General features: G+C 35.6%; 1 protein-coding gene and 1 long non-coding RNA gene across 3 annotated transcripts; both read right to left on the bottom strand.

Annotated features, from left to right (window-relative positions):
* Positions 1–3,306: 3,306 nt before the first annotated feature.
* Positions 3,307–3,843, bottom strand: LOC136226249 (uncharacterized). Its single transcript, XR_010687656.1, has 3 exons — positions 3,658–3,843; positions 3,485–3,572; positions 3,307–3,379 (listed from the first exon to the last, which is right to left on the bottom strand). It is a non-coding gene; the product is annotated as an uncharacterized lncRNA (long non-coding RNA).
* A 2,002-nt stretch (positions 3,844–5,845) lies between these two features.
* LOC136227461 (uncharacterized) lies at positions 5,846–10,697 on the bottom strand. 2 transcript variants are annotated; one of them, XM_066016141.1, is made up of 8 exons: positions 9,133–10,697; positions 8,601–8,708; positions 8,407–8,502; positions 8,132–8,311; positions 7,804–8,030; positions 7,320–7,727; positions 6,191–6,538; positions 5,846–6,100 (listed from the first exon to the last, which is right to left on the bottom strand). In XM_066016141.1, exons 1-6 carry the CDS (start codon positions 9,137–9,139, stop codon positions 7,515–7,517), a joined length of 831 nt encoding a protein of 276 aa, XP_065872213.1. In that variant the 5' UTR covers positions 9,140–10,697; the 3' UTR covers positions 5,846–6,100; positions 6,191–6,538; positions 7,320–7,514. The 2 variants fall into 2 exon arrangements, with proteins under 2 accessions (XP_065872213.1, XP_065872212.1); XM_066016140.1 differs by having other exon boundaries at positions 8,601–10,697.
* Positions 10,698–13,084: the final 2,387 nt, after the last annotated feature.

The following is a 13,084-nucleotide window of genomic DNA, read 5'->3' as shown; positions in this document are numbered from 1 at the left end:
GGTTTTACATAATACACTAATTAGTCCCAAAATTTTTAAAAATAATTATATGATCCATCAGTTTTGATTCCATTACATTGTTTAGTCCCTATATAAAATCTTCGTCTACAAATATGTTAAAGAGCAATTAAATGGATAAAAATAGATTTCTAAAAGGCAAAATTGCCCCTTATTGGCTACAAAGTTGTGGAAAACAAGTAAAAAAACAATCTTGTCTTTGTTTCTATATCAAAAAACAAAAAAAAACAAAAAGAAAGCCGCATAAACATAAATTAAAGAGACAGTAGCAAATAAACTGAGAGTTGTTAGATGAACAATTACGTCTGTCTTTAAAATTACTACAAAAAAAGGAGTTTCAGGGACGAAAAAAATCGTCCCCAATAACATAAAAATTTGTCCCCTATAGTTTTGAGGACGATTTTTTCATCCCCAATTTTTGTCCTTGTTTCCTCCGTCCTTGATTCTATTGGGGACGAAATAAATGATGTCGTCCCAGTTTAGAGAGACGAGTGTCGTCCCCACTCTTAAAGACGACTATTGTCCCCGTTGAGAGGGACGATAGTCATCCCTGATCCTAGGGATGACATTTTGTCCTTGTTCCTAGGGACGACAATTTGTCTCTGTTCCTAGGGACGACATGTCGTCCCCGTTGATGGGGACGACATTTTGTCCCTGCTCCTAGGGACGACATGTCGTCCCCGTTGATAGGGACGACATGTCGTACCCGTTGACAAGGACGACATTTTGTCCCCGTTGATAGGGGCGACATGTCGTCCCCATTGATAGGGACGACATGTCCTCCCCGTTGATAAGGACGACTGTCGTCCCTATTCCTAGGGACAATATTTCATCTCTGTTGATAATGACGATTGTTGTCCCCGTTATTAAGGACATCATTTTGTCCCCGTTCTTTGAGACGACTGTCGTGTTGTCTCCAGTCATAGGGACAACTGTCGTCCCCATTCTTAGGGACAATATTTTCGTCTCCGTTCATAAGGACCATTGTCATTCCCGTTACTGGGACATTATTTTGTCCCCATTATTTTAGGATGACTAACGTCCTTGTTTAGAATGACAAATGTCCCTTAAGAATGCTACATATCATTATGAGAGAAAAATATGAAATTCAAAGTGCAGAGCTTAGGATGCTACTTGAGCTTAAACAAGTAAGCAGTGAAGTGCAGAGTTCTAATCTAAAACAGTACAACCTCAATAAAATTCCTATTAACTGAAGAAAGTATGACAAACGTCTAATTACAAATGTTTTACCGTTTTAACTTGCTGATATATTGTCCTCTGATTGATTAATAAAAGTTAAACTTTACCTTGAAAAAAAGAATGAATACAGTTGGGTTAATGATTACAATTTAATTGAAACATTAGCCTTTTGAATGAAAGAAATGTAGGATGCTGTCATAAATAAAACAACATAGAAATAATAATACAATTAATACATAGTGTAATTATTAGGAACTACCCAAAGCTGGAAGAGAGGCATAATTAATGGAAGAATTCAGAATTTTCAAATTTCAGGTGACTCAAATAGACACAGCATCATAGGTTTAGTTACATCTTCCGAGTCACAAAATGGGTTTTTGGGAAAGTATCAATTTAGACTCCACATATAAAATAGTATTAATATAGGCTTAACTTTTAAAAAGGTATCAATTTAGGCATCAAGAACGGATTGGAAACGTCATTCCTATTACTCCGTTAAGTTCTAATTGAGGTGTCTCGTTCCGTTATCCAGACCTAAATTTGTACCATTTTTTAAACGTTAAACATATATTGGTGCTATTTTGTACATAGAGCCTAAATTCATACTTCCCTAAAAACCATAAGCCTATTTATTCCTGTAATATAACATGAATACTACAGCTATATTCTAATTCAAGCATCAGATAACACATAAATTAACCATGTAAAAACCCTTCAGCATCAAAAGGTTAAAAGCATAAAATTGCATTTCCAGCTCTAGTTTAATATCCCATGATGCGTTCTATGGTTAGACAATGACATCAATTTATATACACAGAAACTAACCTACAACACCAGCTCATCATAGATAAATCCTCTCAGTAGTAGTTCCTTACTTTCTTCTTGGACCGTTAATCTTTTCCTGCTCAAAATAATTTCATGCAAGTTAGCTAGTCCACTAAATTATGAATATGAAATTCTAATTTCTAGGTAAATTCAAAAGATTCTTGCATTCAAATTATAGTAAAAAAAGTTTAGGCGTACAAATTCTAATCCCATGCATATGAAATCTAAAAACAAAAGACTATTCTACAACAAGAATCTGAATCAAATTTCTAATACTCAAAACACTTGTCTAAAATTCAAATTCTCTATTTATGCAACATCTAATTGAGGACTAAAAGAGGTAACCTACTATTTTTTTAACATAGGTAACCTATTCTAAACATTCTTTTCTTTTAATTTAGTTTACCAATATATGCAACACTGTGTTCTAAAATAGAAAATGATAATTGAACTTCATCAGTAATTAATCAAAATTTCAAGATTGTGCAGCAAATAAGAATCAAAATTAGTACCTTCGGGCCAACCAATCATGTTCTATTCCCCTTTAAAGTAGTGTCATGTTTTGTCCCCTTTAATCATCATCATCGTCATCATTGATCACGTTAATCTCTTCATCACCACTAACTTCTTCGTCGGTTTCGAGTTGATTGTAACCATCATCATCATCATCATCACCACAATCATTAATATTAATTGGAATTGTTTCTTCTGCTTGATTAGCAATTGGAAGAGGTATTTCTTCAAAACCAAAACCAACCTCATTCTCCATTGCTTCATCTTCGTCTATGGGTCTTGTTGTATGAAAATCAGCGGTGATCTCTTCTTGAAAAACATCACCATCTTCATTTTTCTCAGAAATATCCTCTAGTGATTGAAAAGGCAATTTATATATGTCCCTAGGATGATTTTTCACCACAATAAGCCAATTTATTTTTTTGGGATCTTGAACATAAAAGACTTGTTCAGCTTGAGAAGCTAAAATAAATGGCTCATCTGTTTTTAATCGACCATTGGCCTTGACACTTGTGATTGAGAAATCATCTACTATATATCCACTTCCTTTATGGCTCACATCAAACCATTCACATTTGAATAAGTAAACACAATTCATTCCTGAGTACTGGATATCCCAAACATCTATCAAATTCCCATAATACTCTTTATCACAAGAACTATCATCACCCTTAGACAAGACTCCTGAATTTTGACTCTTGCGATTCATTTGACGATTTACAATATGAAACCGATCCGAGTAACTCTTGTAGCGTGGGTATGGACCAAAAGCAAGATTCATAAGATCCTTAGAAACAACATCATGTTCATTTAATTCATAAACCTGCAAGTTCATCAATAATATAAATGTAATTTATTAAAAAAAATGGACTAATAATGAGACATAACCTTAAGCAAATTATAATAATCCATACATATATTCACATACATGATCCTGGAACCATTTTGGAAATTCTGCATTGTAACGTTTCCTGAACGCTCTAGTACTCATATTTGGCAATGAATTCTTGTACTTCCTGTACCAATTGCAAATTATGAAGAATAAATAGATAAAAAAAACAAAATATAATAATTTATAAGAATAAAAAATATGGTACTTACTCGGCATATGGCCACACTTCTTCATAGTTGTTGAGGATGTAAAGATGTGCCTTGTGTTTCCAATCATCAGTTAGCAATTTGAAATCATCTTTACCTAATGGTCATCCAGCTTTTCTAAATATTGCCAACTCAATACCATTTGCATTTTGATCGATCCCATCAAAATTCCTAGGATTCTGATTGAAGATCGTGTCAATTCCTACCAAATATCTTGAATAGAAAGTTAAGCATTCATAGGCAATATATGCTTCTGCTATTGATCCCTCGGGTTTTGCCTTATTCCGGACGTTTAGTTTTTTCGTATGCAAGTCTCTCTCAACAAAATACATCCACCGCCGCAATTTTTACCTCCGATGCTAAGTGGATAACTAAATGCACCATGACATCGAAAAATGAAGCTGGAAATATTTTCTCCAATTTACATAAAATTAACGGAATCTGCTTCTCAAGACGATCCAATTCAGACATTTCCAAGCTCTTACTGCATAAATCACGAAAGAATGCACTCAACTCAATAAGTGGCTCAACAACATCTTTTGGTAGGAACCCTCTAATGGCTATCGGAAGAAGCTTCTGTAGGAACACATGACAGTCGTGACTTTTCATGCCAGAAATTTTACGTTCCTTAATGTTAATACACCTAGATATATTTGATAAATATCCATCTGGTGTCTTCAACTCAGCCAGCATCTTACATAAAGCCACTTTGTCATTTTCAGAAAGCACATAACGCGCAATTGGGACACGTACTTTATCTCCAACCACGGTCGGGTGAAGACCATGCCTGATACCCATGTTAACCAAGTCCTTTCGACTGTTTAGTGTATCTTTAGTTTTTCCTTTGATCTTCATCAGAGTCCCCAACACATTATCACACACATTCTTCTCGATATGCATGACATCTAAATTATGGCGAATAAGAAGTGTCTTCCAATAAGGCAACTCAAAAAATATACTCTTTTTTCTCCAATTCTCAAAACTATTTGAAGCATCGTATTTCCTTTTGATGCCTTTATTGAATGGCAATTGAGTGAAATTGTCGAATTCCTTTAACACATCCAGACCTGATAAAGGTGTTGGCCTCTTTCTCATCTCTGTTAAACCATTAAACGACCTTCTGTCTTTGCGCCATTTATGATTGGGAGGCAAAAATCTCCTATGATCCATATAGCATAACTTCTTTGAAGCACGAAGGTATTCAGCACTAGTATGCTTATGGCAAATAGGGCAAGCCTTATAACCTTTCGTTGACCACCCCGATAAGTCAGCATGTAAAATTTTGTTTACTATGAGAATCATATGTCTCCACGCCATCAACCCATAACTCTTTCAATTCAGAAATTAGAGGTTGCAATTTTAGTAAATAGGAATTTAGGCTCGAACCGAGTTCAACTTTTAGTTCGAGCTTGTGTATTTTCTGATAATCCGAATATGAGCATGTCAAAGTTGAACAGCTTATGTGTTCAGTTCGATAAAAACTCGACTACTTATCCACAACTCAACTATCGTCCCCTCTCTGTCCATGCCACCAAAATCAACTTAATTCAACTTCAAACAGTATATTAAAACCCTCTAAGAGCCATAGATGAAACCAAGGGAATAGGATCTACGCAAGATTGTGTAGAAGAGCTAAGTGGCTATAGATGAGACTTATAAATCAATTAATGAAATGGGGAAGGCCAAAGCCTCCAATTTTCAGCTAATGATTTGCGATATTCAGCCTTGACAGGTGAAGCTACTTAGTATATTTCACTACTTGTACAAACAGCTTGCTTTTCAAAGCAGACAATGGATGGTAAGTTGAAGACTAATATTAGAGGACAGCAATGGTTTTTCCTTGTTCAACAATTATTCCACTCTTCATGGTGACAAGTAAAGATAATTACTGGAACGGGGCTAATCATCGGATAGTTATGGCTAATATATAGAAAGTATATAATCAGTAAATTTGGAAGCATACATATATGTACTTATACTGTGGTCTATAATGCCAGGAAACTGAAATTCGTTTTTGTAAGCTTACACTTGCAAATCAAGAAATAGCCGTATAATTTACACTACACAATTTCAATAGCTCGGCTGACCTCCATTTTAGCTCAGGATTACACCCACTTTTTTTTTGTATTGTAAGCAGTAGCTTTGCTGCCAAGCCAGCTTCCTTAGCAAACACAACACATTCTTATTCCCACAATATCGATATGCAACCTCTAAACAACTTTCTGATACTTTCATCAGTCCACTATGCAATTTATTAAATTCAGAATCTAAAACCTTATGTAAATTGAAATCAAAACATTTAAAAATCCATCCTAAACCAAAAACATCATCCCTATCAATGTTGAAAAGTAATAAACTAGTGATATTAATCAATAAAGCAAACAAGTTCAAAATTAATGAATCCATCAATTGATAACCTTCACAAGTCCATTTGCATCTCTTCCTCCTACAAAATTGTAAGAACAAAATCATCCAATTAACAATATGGTTTATTATATAGTTCAAAAGCAATATTGTGTTTTAATTAAGGACTTACCAAAGTATTTTGTGTACTCCTTGAACAGTTTTCTTTTAACATTACTTCCATCCTTCTGCAATACGATTCAAAAACCAGATGTCTCTCCAGCTCTTGTTCTTCTTGCGCCTTTCTATGTCCTTCTTGTGCCTTTAATTCAGCTGTCAGTCTTGCAAACTCATTTTTAAGTGCATTAACTTCATCACTTTTACCATTAGACATCATTCCTCTAGTACTTGCTTTATATCCCAATCCCTTACCACGAACGTATCCCGATCTAACTCCAAATACCTATTGTAGCACATGATCTGGTGTGGGAATAGACTCATTATCATTTATTGGTTGATCCTCAACCCTTTTCATATCTTCCTGCATTACGTAAAATAAGTGAAATTTAATAAACCGAGTATAAAGATATGAAACAAACTTAGTCATAAAAAGAGTACCTAAAAGAAGCCCAAACATATATAATGTTATAGACCAATCAATCACCAATTGTCTCATAACTCAATCATAAACATTAGATCATATATAATAGAGATTTCACTTGAAATTAGATTCAGGGATAAGGTACCAAAATAGGTCTATGGTTTTTGGAGAAGCATCAATTTAGGCTCCATGTACAAAATAGTACTAATTTAGGCATCGATATAACAGAACGAGACACGTTATTGATATTACACATATAAAGTTTCCCAAAAATCATAGGCTTATTTTAGTACCTTATCCCTTAGATTTAAGAAAATAAATTTCAGCATTATGTAAAGTTTACAACCTGCACATTCCATATAAACTAGTACATTAGTTCTCCAGTATGCTTTAGATGCAGAGTTCTACATTAGACTTTGGTTTCTCTGATACTAAAATAATAATTACCTAAACCATAATGGTAATTATAATGGTTAGGATACTCATGCTTAAGACATTGATAAATGACCAAGTAACAAGATTATATTCTGAATCTAAAAATGACATAAGAACATTTCAAGCATGCCAACCAAGTACAAGAAAAGCAACCAGTTTTGATGATTATATTTGTAAATCAGAATTGCAGCATCAATAGAAACACATAAAATAAGCTTATGAAACAAAGGATAATCTAGTTTGACAAGTTTACTAATGTAATTGCTTAAAAAGTTCTATTACTTACATAAATCCTTCTTGATTCTGAATCACGGAATGTATTTTGTCCTTGGTCATCTATAATTCCATGAGTGGCCTTCCACACATCAGAAGCCTTTGGCAATTCGCCTAATTTCTCATCCATCTTCAACATTAATAGTATAATCATCTTAAAAGGAACTAGCCAAAACTTTTAAAAATAATTGATAAGAGTTGCCCTATATTACTTATATAAGAGTTGCCCTATATCATTAGTATACTTGCGATATTGGCTATGTAATTTATGTTTCCATCTGCTATATGCTGTCTTCATCTGAAAGAAACAAAAGTACTCAAACTTAGCCCTTTTCATTTCTGGCGTGTCATGCTCGACCTTTCCTAACTCTTCAAGCTTCTTCCACTTTTCAGGGCTATCAGTACTAACATCAAAATAGTCCTGTACAATATGTAATTTCATGAAATATTTAATAAAATTTAACAATTATACACAATTTTTTTAAAATTGGTCGTACATAAAATGATAGCCCTGTGCTTCTTTTCAATTTCATCCCAAGGCTCAGTCGAGGTCCATAGATTCTTGCGCAGTATCCTAACCATGATGATAATTTATTAGAGTGTTTCCCAATTGGTCTAAAATATCTGCCGGGTGGAATGAAAACAACTAATTTGTTTTTCCTTCCATTGGTAAGTTTGTCGAGATCCATTCCTTTGTATGGTCCCCTACCACCAACTGATCTCCCTAAAAATAAGTAACAACAGTACTTAATTAATAAAAGAATGAAGATATTCTAATTTTTCATATGAAGCGCTAAAAAATGTTAAATTAAAAATGAAACAAACCTCGAAAAGTTTCAGAATTTTCAGGGCTTATCTCTGTGTCTGATGGGCAAGAATAGTTGGATTCATAATTATCAATGGGATTATCAGATTGTGGATTGTCAGAACCTTGCAAGTGAGGAGCACCCATCTCGGTAACCAGTTCACTATCAGCATTGTTATTTAAATTATGCCTCTTTTTGTCTAATATTATGTAACAAACAAAGAGTTATTATACATTCTTAAAAACATTTATAAAGAAACTCAATAAATGAAAATTATAATAACCGCAACTATACCGAGAGTAGATCGATGTAGCGAAGAATGCACGCCTTCATCATCAATAGTAGCACGTGTATGAGGACTAGCCGATGTAATTCTTTTATTTCTTAAATCTTAATTGATAAAATAAAATAATTATTAGATATCATAAATAGTTTATTCATATTAAATACAAGCATAGAAAATAAATCAAAACTTGAATATAATTTACCGTTTATTGGCGCAATAGATGATGGTGTCTGTGCAGCTGCATTTCTAGTTTCATTAATGTTAGCAGCACCATGTACCTGCTTTCCTCTTAAAATTTGTCTCCATCCCTCTATGAAACAAAATTTAACATATATAATATCATACACCATGAAAACTAATTTGGAAGGCAAACAAATTTATTATTATGCTTAGTAAGAAATTGTTATAGAAAGTTATAGAAGTTGACTTGTGAATTGTAAATCGTAGAAGTTGACTAGCAAATCATAAACTCAATCCACAATTCAATTTGGTTTCATTTTCAATACTATAATGGGCTCATGCTAGCCCGGTTGCATAAAAAGCTCTCAACAATAAGAATATTCAGGAAATCAAGATTTTATCCCACTTTCATTCTACTTTGAAACTAAAAAACTCTACCACAAAACTAATAGAATACATTATATACCTAGACATATAGTCGAAGCATTAATTCAATATTGAAGAATAACCAATGTAGAAACAAAGACATGGATTATTGCACCCTTCATCCTTACCCATCATTTAGACATTCAGTCCAGGTCAGGTACTTCTCATGAACCTAATTTTACTCGTTAAAAGAATGATAAGGCAAATGAAGATTTTCAGTTTCTTAAGGGATAAAGTTAATCAGATACTGTTTGATGGAATATTAATGGAACAATATACGGCCATACAGGAAAAAAAAATAGGAATCAGTCAATCCTGCAACTAACTTTAAATTGATCAACTCACTTGGCATCATAAGAAAAGGAGGCACACAATTCCCTTTGTCTTGTAGTAATAGACTACATTGAGTGTGTGCCCACCATAGGTAAAAGCTAACATTTAGAGTACAAGGTATAATGTTTCAAGAGACATTAACTTTGTTCAGTGATGCCAGGTTCAATTTTTGCCTGCGCTAACAATGTTTCCACAACTTCTCTCTGGTTCATGTACAAACTGAAGACACCGTTCTATCAAATTTTGCACATGGATCCAGAGACCAAACCAAAAAATAATATTAAAAAGTCAATAACCCAGGTTATAATGGGAGGAAAAGAATGCATAGCAGAAACTTTCTTTCTACATGGCATCATGACTAAGGCCTAAATCACAACGTCATAACACAACTAAACCTCAGACTTTTTTCGCCCAATCCTTTTCACCTATTGATTGCCATATTTTGCTGGGAAATAAATGTCAACGGACTAGCCAATATAAAAAAATTCCCTCTTTCTATCAAACCTTTTCTCTTGTTTCCGGTAGTAATATTTTGTTTTTCACTTTCAGGTAACTAAAGAAGATCAGAAACAAAACATTTCCTTTTTTCTTCTTTTTTTTTCCTTTGCACATCTACATTAACCATCTGATAAGAAGCCAAGAGGGGCATCCCATTAAATAATAAATACTAAGTAAAAGGATTTTGGCTTAATGTATATTTAAACCTTTAAACTTGGCACGTTTTGCCTATTGGCACCGTGAACTTCTAAAATAATCTATCACACACTCATAGTTGGCTTTAAAAACATATCACACGCCTATAGTTGGTGTGTGATAGGTTTTTAAAGCCAAATATAGGTGTGTGGTAGATTATTTTAAAAGTTCAGAGTGCCAATAGGCAAGACTTGTCAAGTTTAAGGGTGTAAATATGCATTACACCAAATATCTTCTATTCATATATTCCTCCAATATACATGACATAAACAATTTTTGGTGCTGTGTTCATTTGCTTTCTTAAATAGCTGCATCTAATGTTGACAAGTGTAGTGCATCATAACTTGGAAAGAGAAAATCATAATTGCATACAGATTTTAACCAATTAGAACAACAATATTTTGGTTACAAAAACAATATTTCACTCAACCATATTAGCCATTTGATATGATATGTGCCAAGTCCAATCAATATTAGAGTGAAAAAGATTTTTCATGTTTACAGAAACAAATTTACTGAAAAGCTGAAGAAAGTTCCTAGAAACTAAATTTTATTCTGGAGAAGTTATCCTTAGGAATTATAGGCTTACTACCAAAATAGTACCCCAACAAAATCCATTAACTATCAATTTTGGCCTGCCCCTTAACCTTTTCAGATTTGAGGCTCAACCTTCCACATCAGCTATGAAGTTTACAATTAGCTCAATTGCAATCCAAAAACATGAACTTTTATTGGCTCAAAGCACTATTTGGCCCCTGGTCTATAAATATTGTTGTTTGTCTGACCTATTATTTGGTAACATTTATTCCATGACCTATCAACATAGTTGTGACCCAAACTCGATGACCAGGGAAGGGAACAGAGAAGGAGAAAGAGAAAGAGAAAGAGGGGAAGGTACAAGCGTTAGAGAGTAAGAAGAGGCTTTTATTGTTTTGATCGAGCACCGTAGTCGCGAAGTTGAACACCTCAAGAAACGTATCTCCTATTAACCTTAGGGGAATGAAAAGAAAGCTTGGCAATGCTTTTATTTGAAAAATCATTAGTTTTTATCACATGGCTTTTGTGCCTATGGATGGGAGTATATGTTCTTTTTTAATTGTTTTGGACAGCACTTGATACTGTCTTTTAAATTAGTCAGCAGTCATAATAATTTCTCTATATTTTCAGAACAGAAGAAACAAAAAGAGTTGATACAATTGATACGCAATAGCTCTTCTCCATGTACTATCAACTGTTATGCTAGCAATTCCATCTCTAATCAGCACAAGAGAAGTTGAAAGTTTTTTTAAGTAAAATTAGACTACAGAGCAGCCTGAAGCAAGCAATCCCAACTAGGTTGACACCCCTTGACAGACAAGCGAACCCTGAGCCCGTATATTGAATAAATTGAATAAAAAATTACAAATGAAGGAATAAACGAAAAGAAAAATGGGGGGATCAAGTGAAACGGAAGACACTCCGACCCCCCAAGTTACAAAAATAAGAATCTAAGCAAAAGGATGGGATCTCGTCCCACCAGACTAAATCGGAACCTGTTCTGCCATAGTTAGCCAAATTATCGGCAACTTGATTGCCTTCCCTATAAATGTGTGAGATTACGAATGTCATTTGTTCCAAATAAGATAAGCAAACCAACCAGTCTTGACGGACCTGCCAAGGAACAAAAAGCGAGCGAGAGCAGAAAATCCCAACCACGTAGGAAGCATCACTCTCTAGCCAGATGTTGTACCAGCCCCGTTCAAACGCTGCTTTGACAGCGAAGATGGCTGCTTTCAGTTCGACCAAAAGCGCGTGACAAGACTCCGAGGGAAAAGCGAAAGCCTTCACAAACAGCCCCCGTTATCTCTAAAAATGCCACCGCAACCCGCTGATCCACCAAGGACAGAGGCGTCCGTGTTTACCTTTATTAGACCTGCTGGAGGAGGTTGCCATTTGACAGGAGTAACTCGAGGCGCAAGAGGTGCTCTTCGCGCGACACCGAGCTCGGACAGGATACGGCATTCTACTGCAGAATTCCAGGTATTCCCAAGGCCCAGACTCGCGGCATCCTTGACTGCTAACCAGATTCGTCTTAAACTCCCTGAGACACACATTTTTATTCCATTAAAGATCTGATCATTACGAGACAGCCAAACAGACCAAAAAACGTTAACAATTGCCGCTCCCCAAAGAATTTTGATTTGTGAGCTGAAGCGTTGCTGCGACGCGTCACTGATCAACTCAAGAACAGTTGAATTCAGATTCAGAGAGCGACCAAATAAAGAAGCTACCCCATGCCAGATGGCTTGCGAGAAAGGGCAATGAAGGAAAATGTGTTCCGTTGTTTCCGCCGCTGCAAAACAGAAACAGCAGTGCGAAGTGAGATATATCCCCCGAGCCCTTAATTTGTCATGCGTAGGAAGGTAATCAAGCGCTGCTCTCCAGCACGTAAATGAATGCGAGGGTAAAATTGTGGGGGTCCAAACCAAGCGGCACCAACCCGGTTCAACTGGAACATCAAGATGCCATTTGTAAAAATCCTTCACCGAGAACTGACCATCTACCGCCGGCTCCCAGACACACCTATCCGTCAAATCTCTCCCTCTGCGCACAGCCCTTATACGCCTTTCAGTTTCCTCTGACACAGGGAGGTTCTGCCAATGATCTCCGTCCAAGAAGCTTTCTACATTGAGAGATCTAGAGTTCCTCTCAACCAATTGCGTCTCAAAAACAGAGGGCCTGATCCAACCCTCGAACCAGAAGTTGAGATTGGATCGTATACCAATCCACCAGAAACTAGTCGCAACCGAATCTCTGTAAACACGCTTGACCGAGCTCCAAACCGACGAGTTTATAACCCAATTCCGCGGCCTCCCAACTGAGTCAAGAAAACGGGCCCTTAGCAATCTGTAGCAAAGAGAATCTCCTTGCATAATACCCCAAGCTGTTTTCCCCAACAGAGCCTTATTAAGAATGTGTAAATCCTTGATGCCCAAACCTCCCTCTTTGAAAGGCCTACAGCACAAACACCAAGGGACAGTGACTAACTTACGGGTGTCTGTCGAGCCAGTCCAG

This window comes from Euphorbia lathyris, chromosome 4, assembly GCF_963576675.1.
Source record: "Euphorbia lathyris chromosome 4, ddEupLath1.1, whole genome shotgun sequence".
Lineage (NCBI taxonomy): Eukaryota > Viridiplantae > Streptophyta > Magnoliopsida > Malpighiales > Euphorbiaceae > Euphorbia > Euphorbia lathyris.
This window is presented reverse-complemented; position numbering and strand designations above follow the sequence as displayed.

Bases quoted from the DNA above. Each gene is read 5' to 3' on its own strand.
- LOC136227461 (XM_066016140.1), bottom strand. From the start codon at position 8,748: ATGGTGTATGATATTATATATGTTAAATTTTGTTTCATAGAGGGATGG. The intron at 8,312-8,406 runs GTATAGTTGCGG...ACATAATATTAG, and splicing joins GCTACATCGATCTACTCTCG to ACAAAAAGAGGCATAATTTA. The intron at 7,728-7,803 runs GTACGACCAATT...CATATTGTACAG, and splicing joins GCACAGGGCTATCATTTTAT to GACTATTTTGATGTTAGTAC.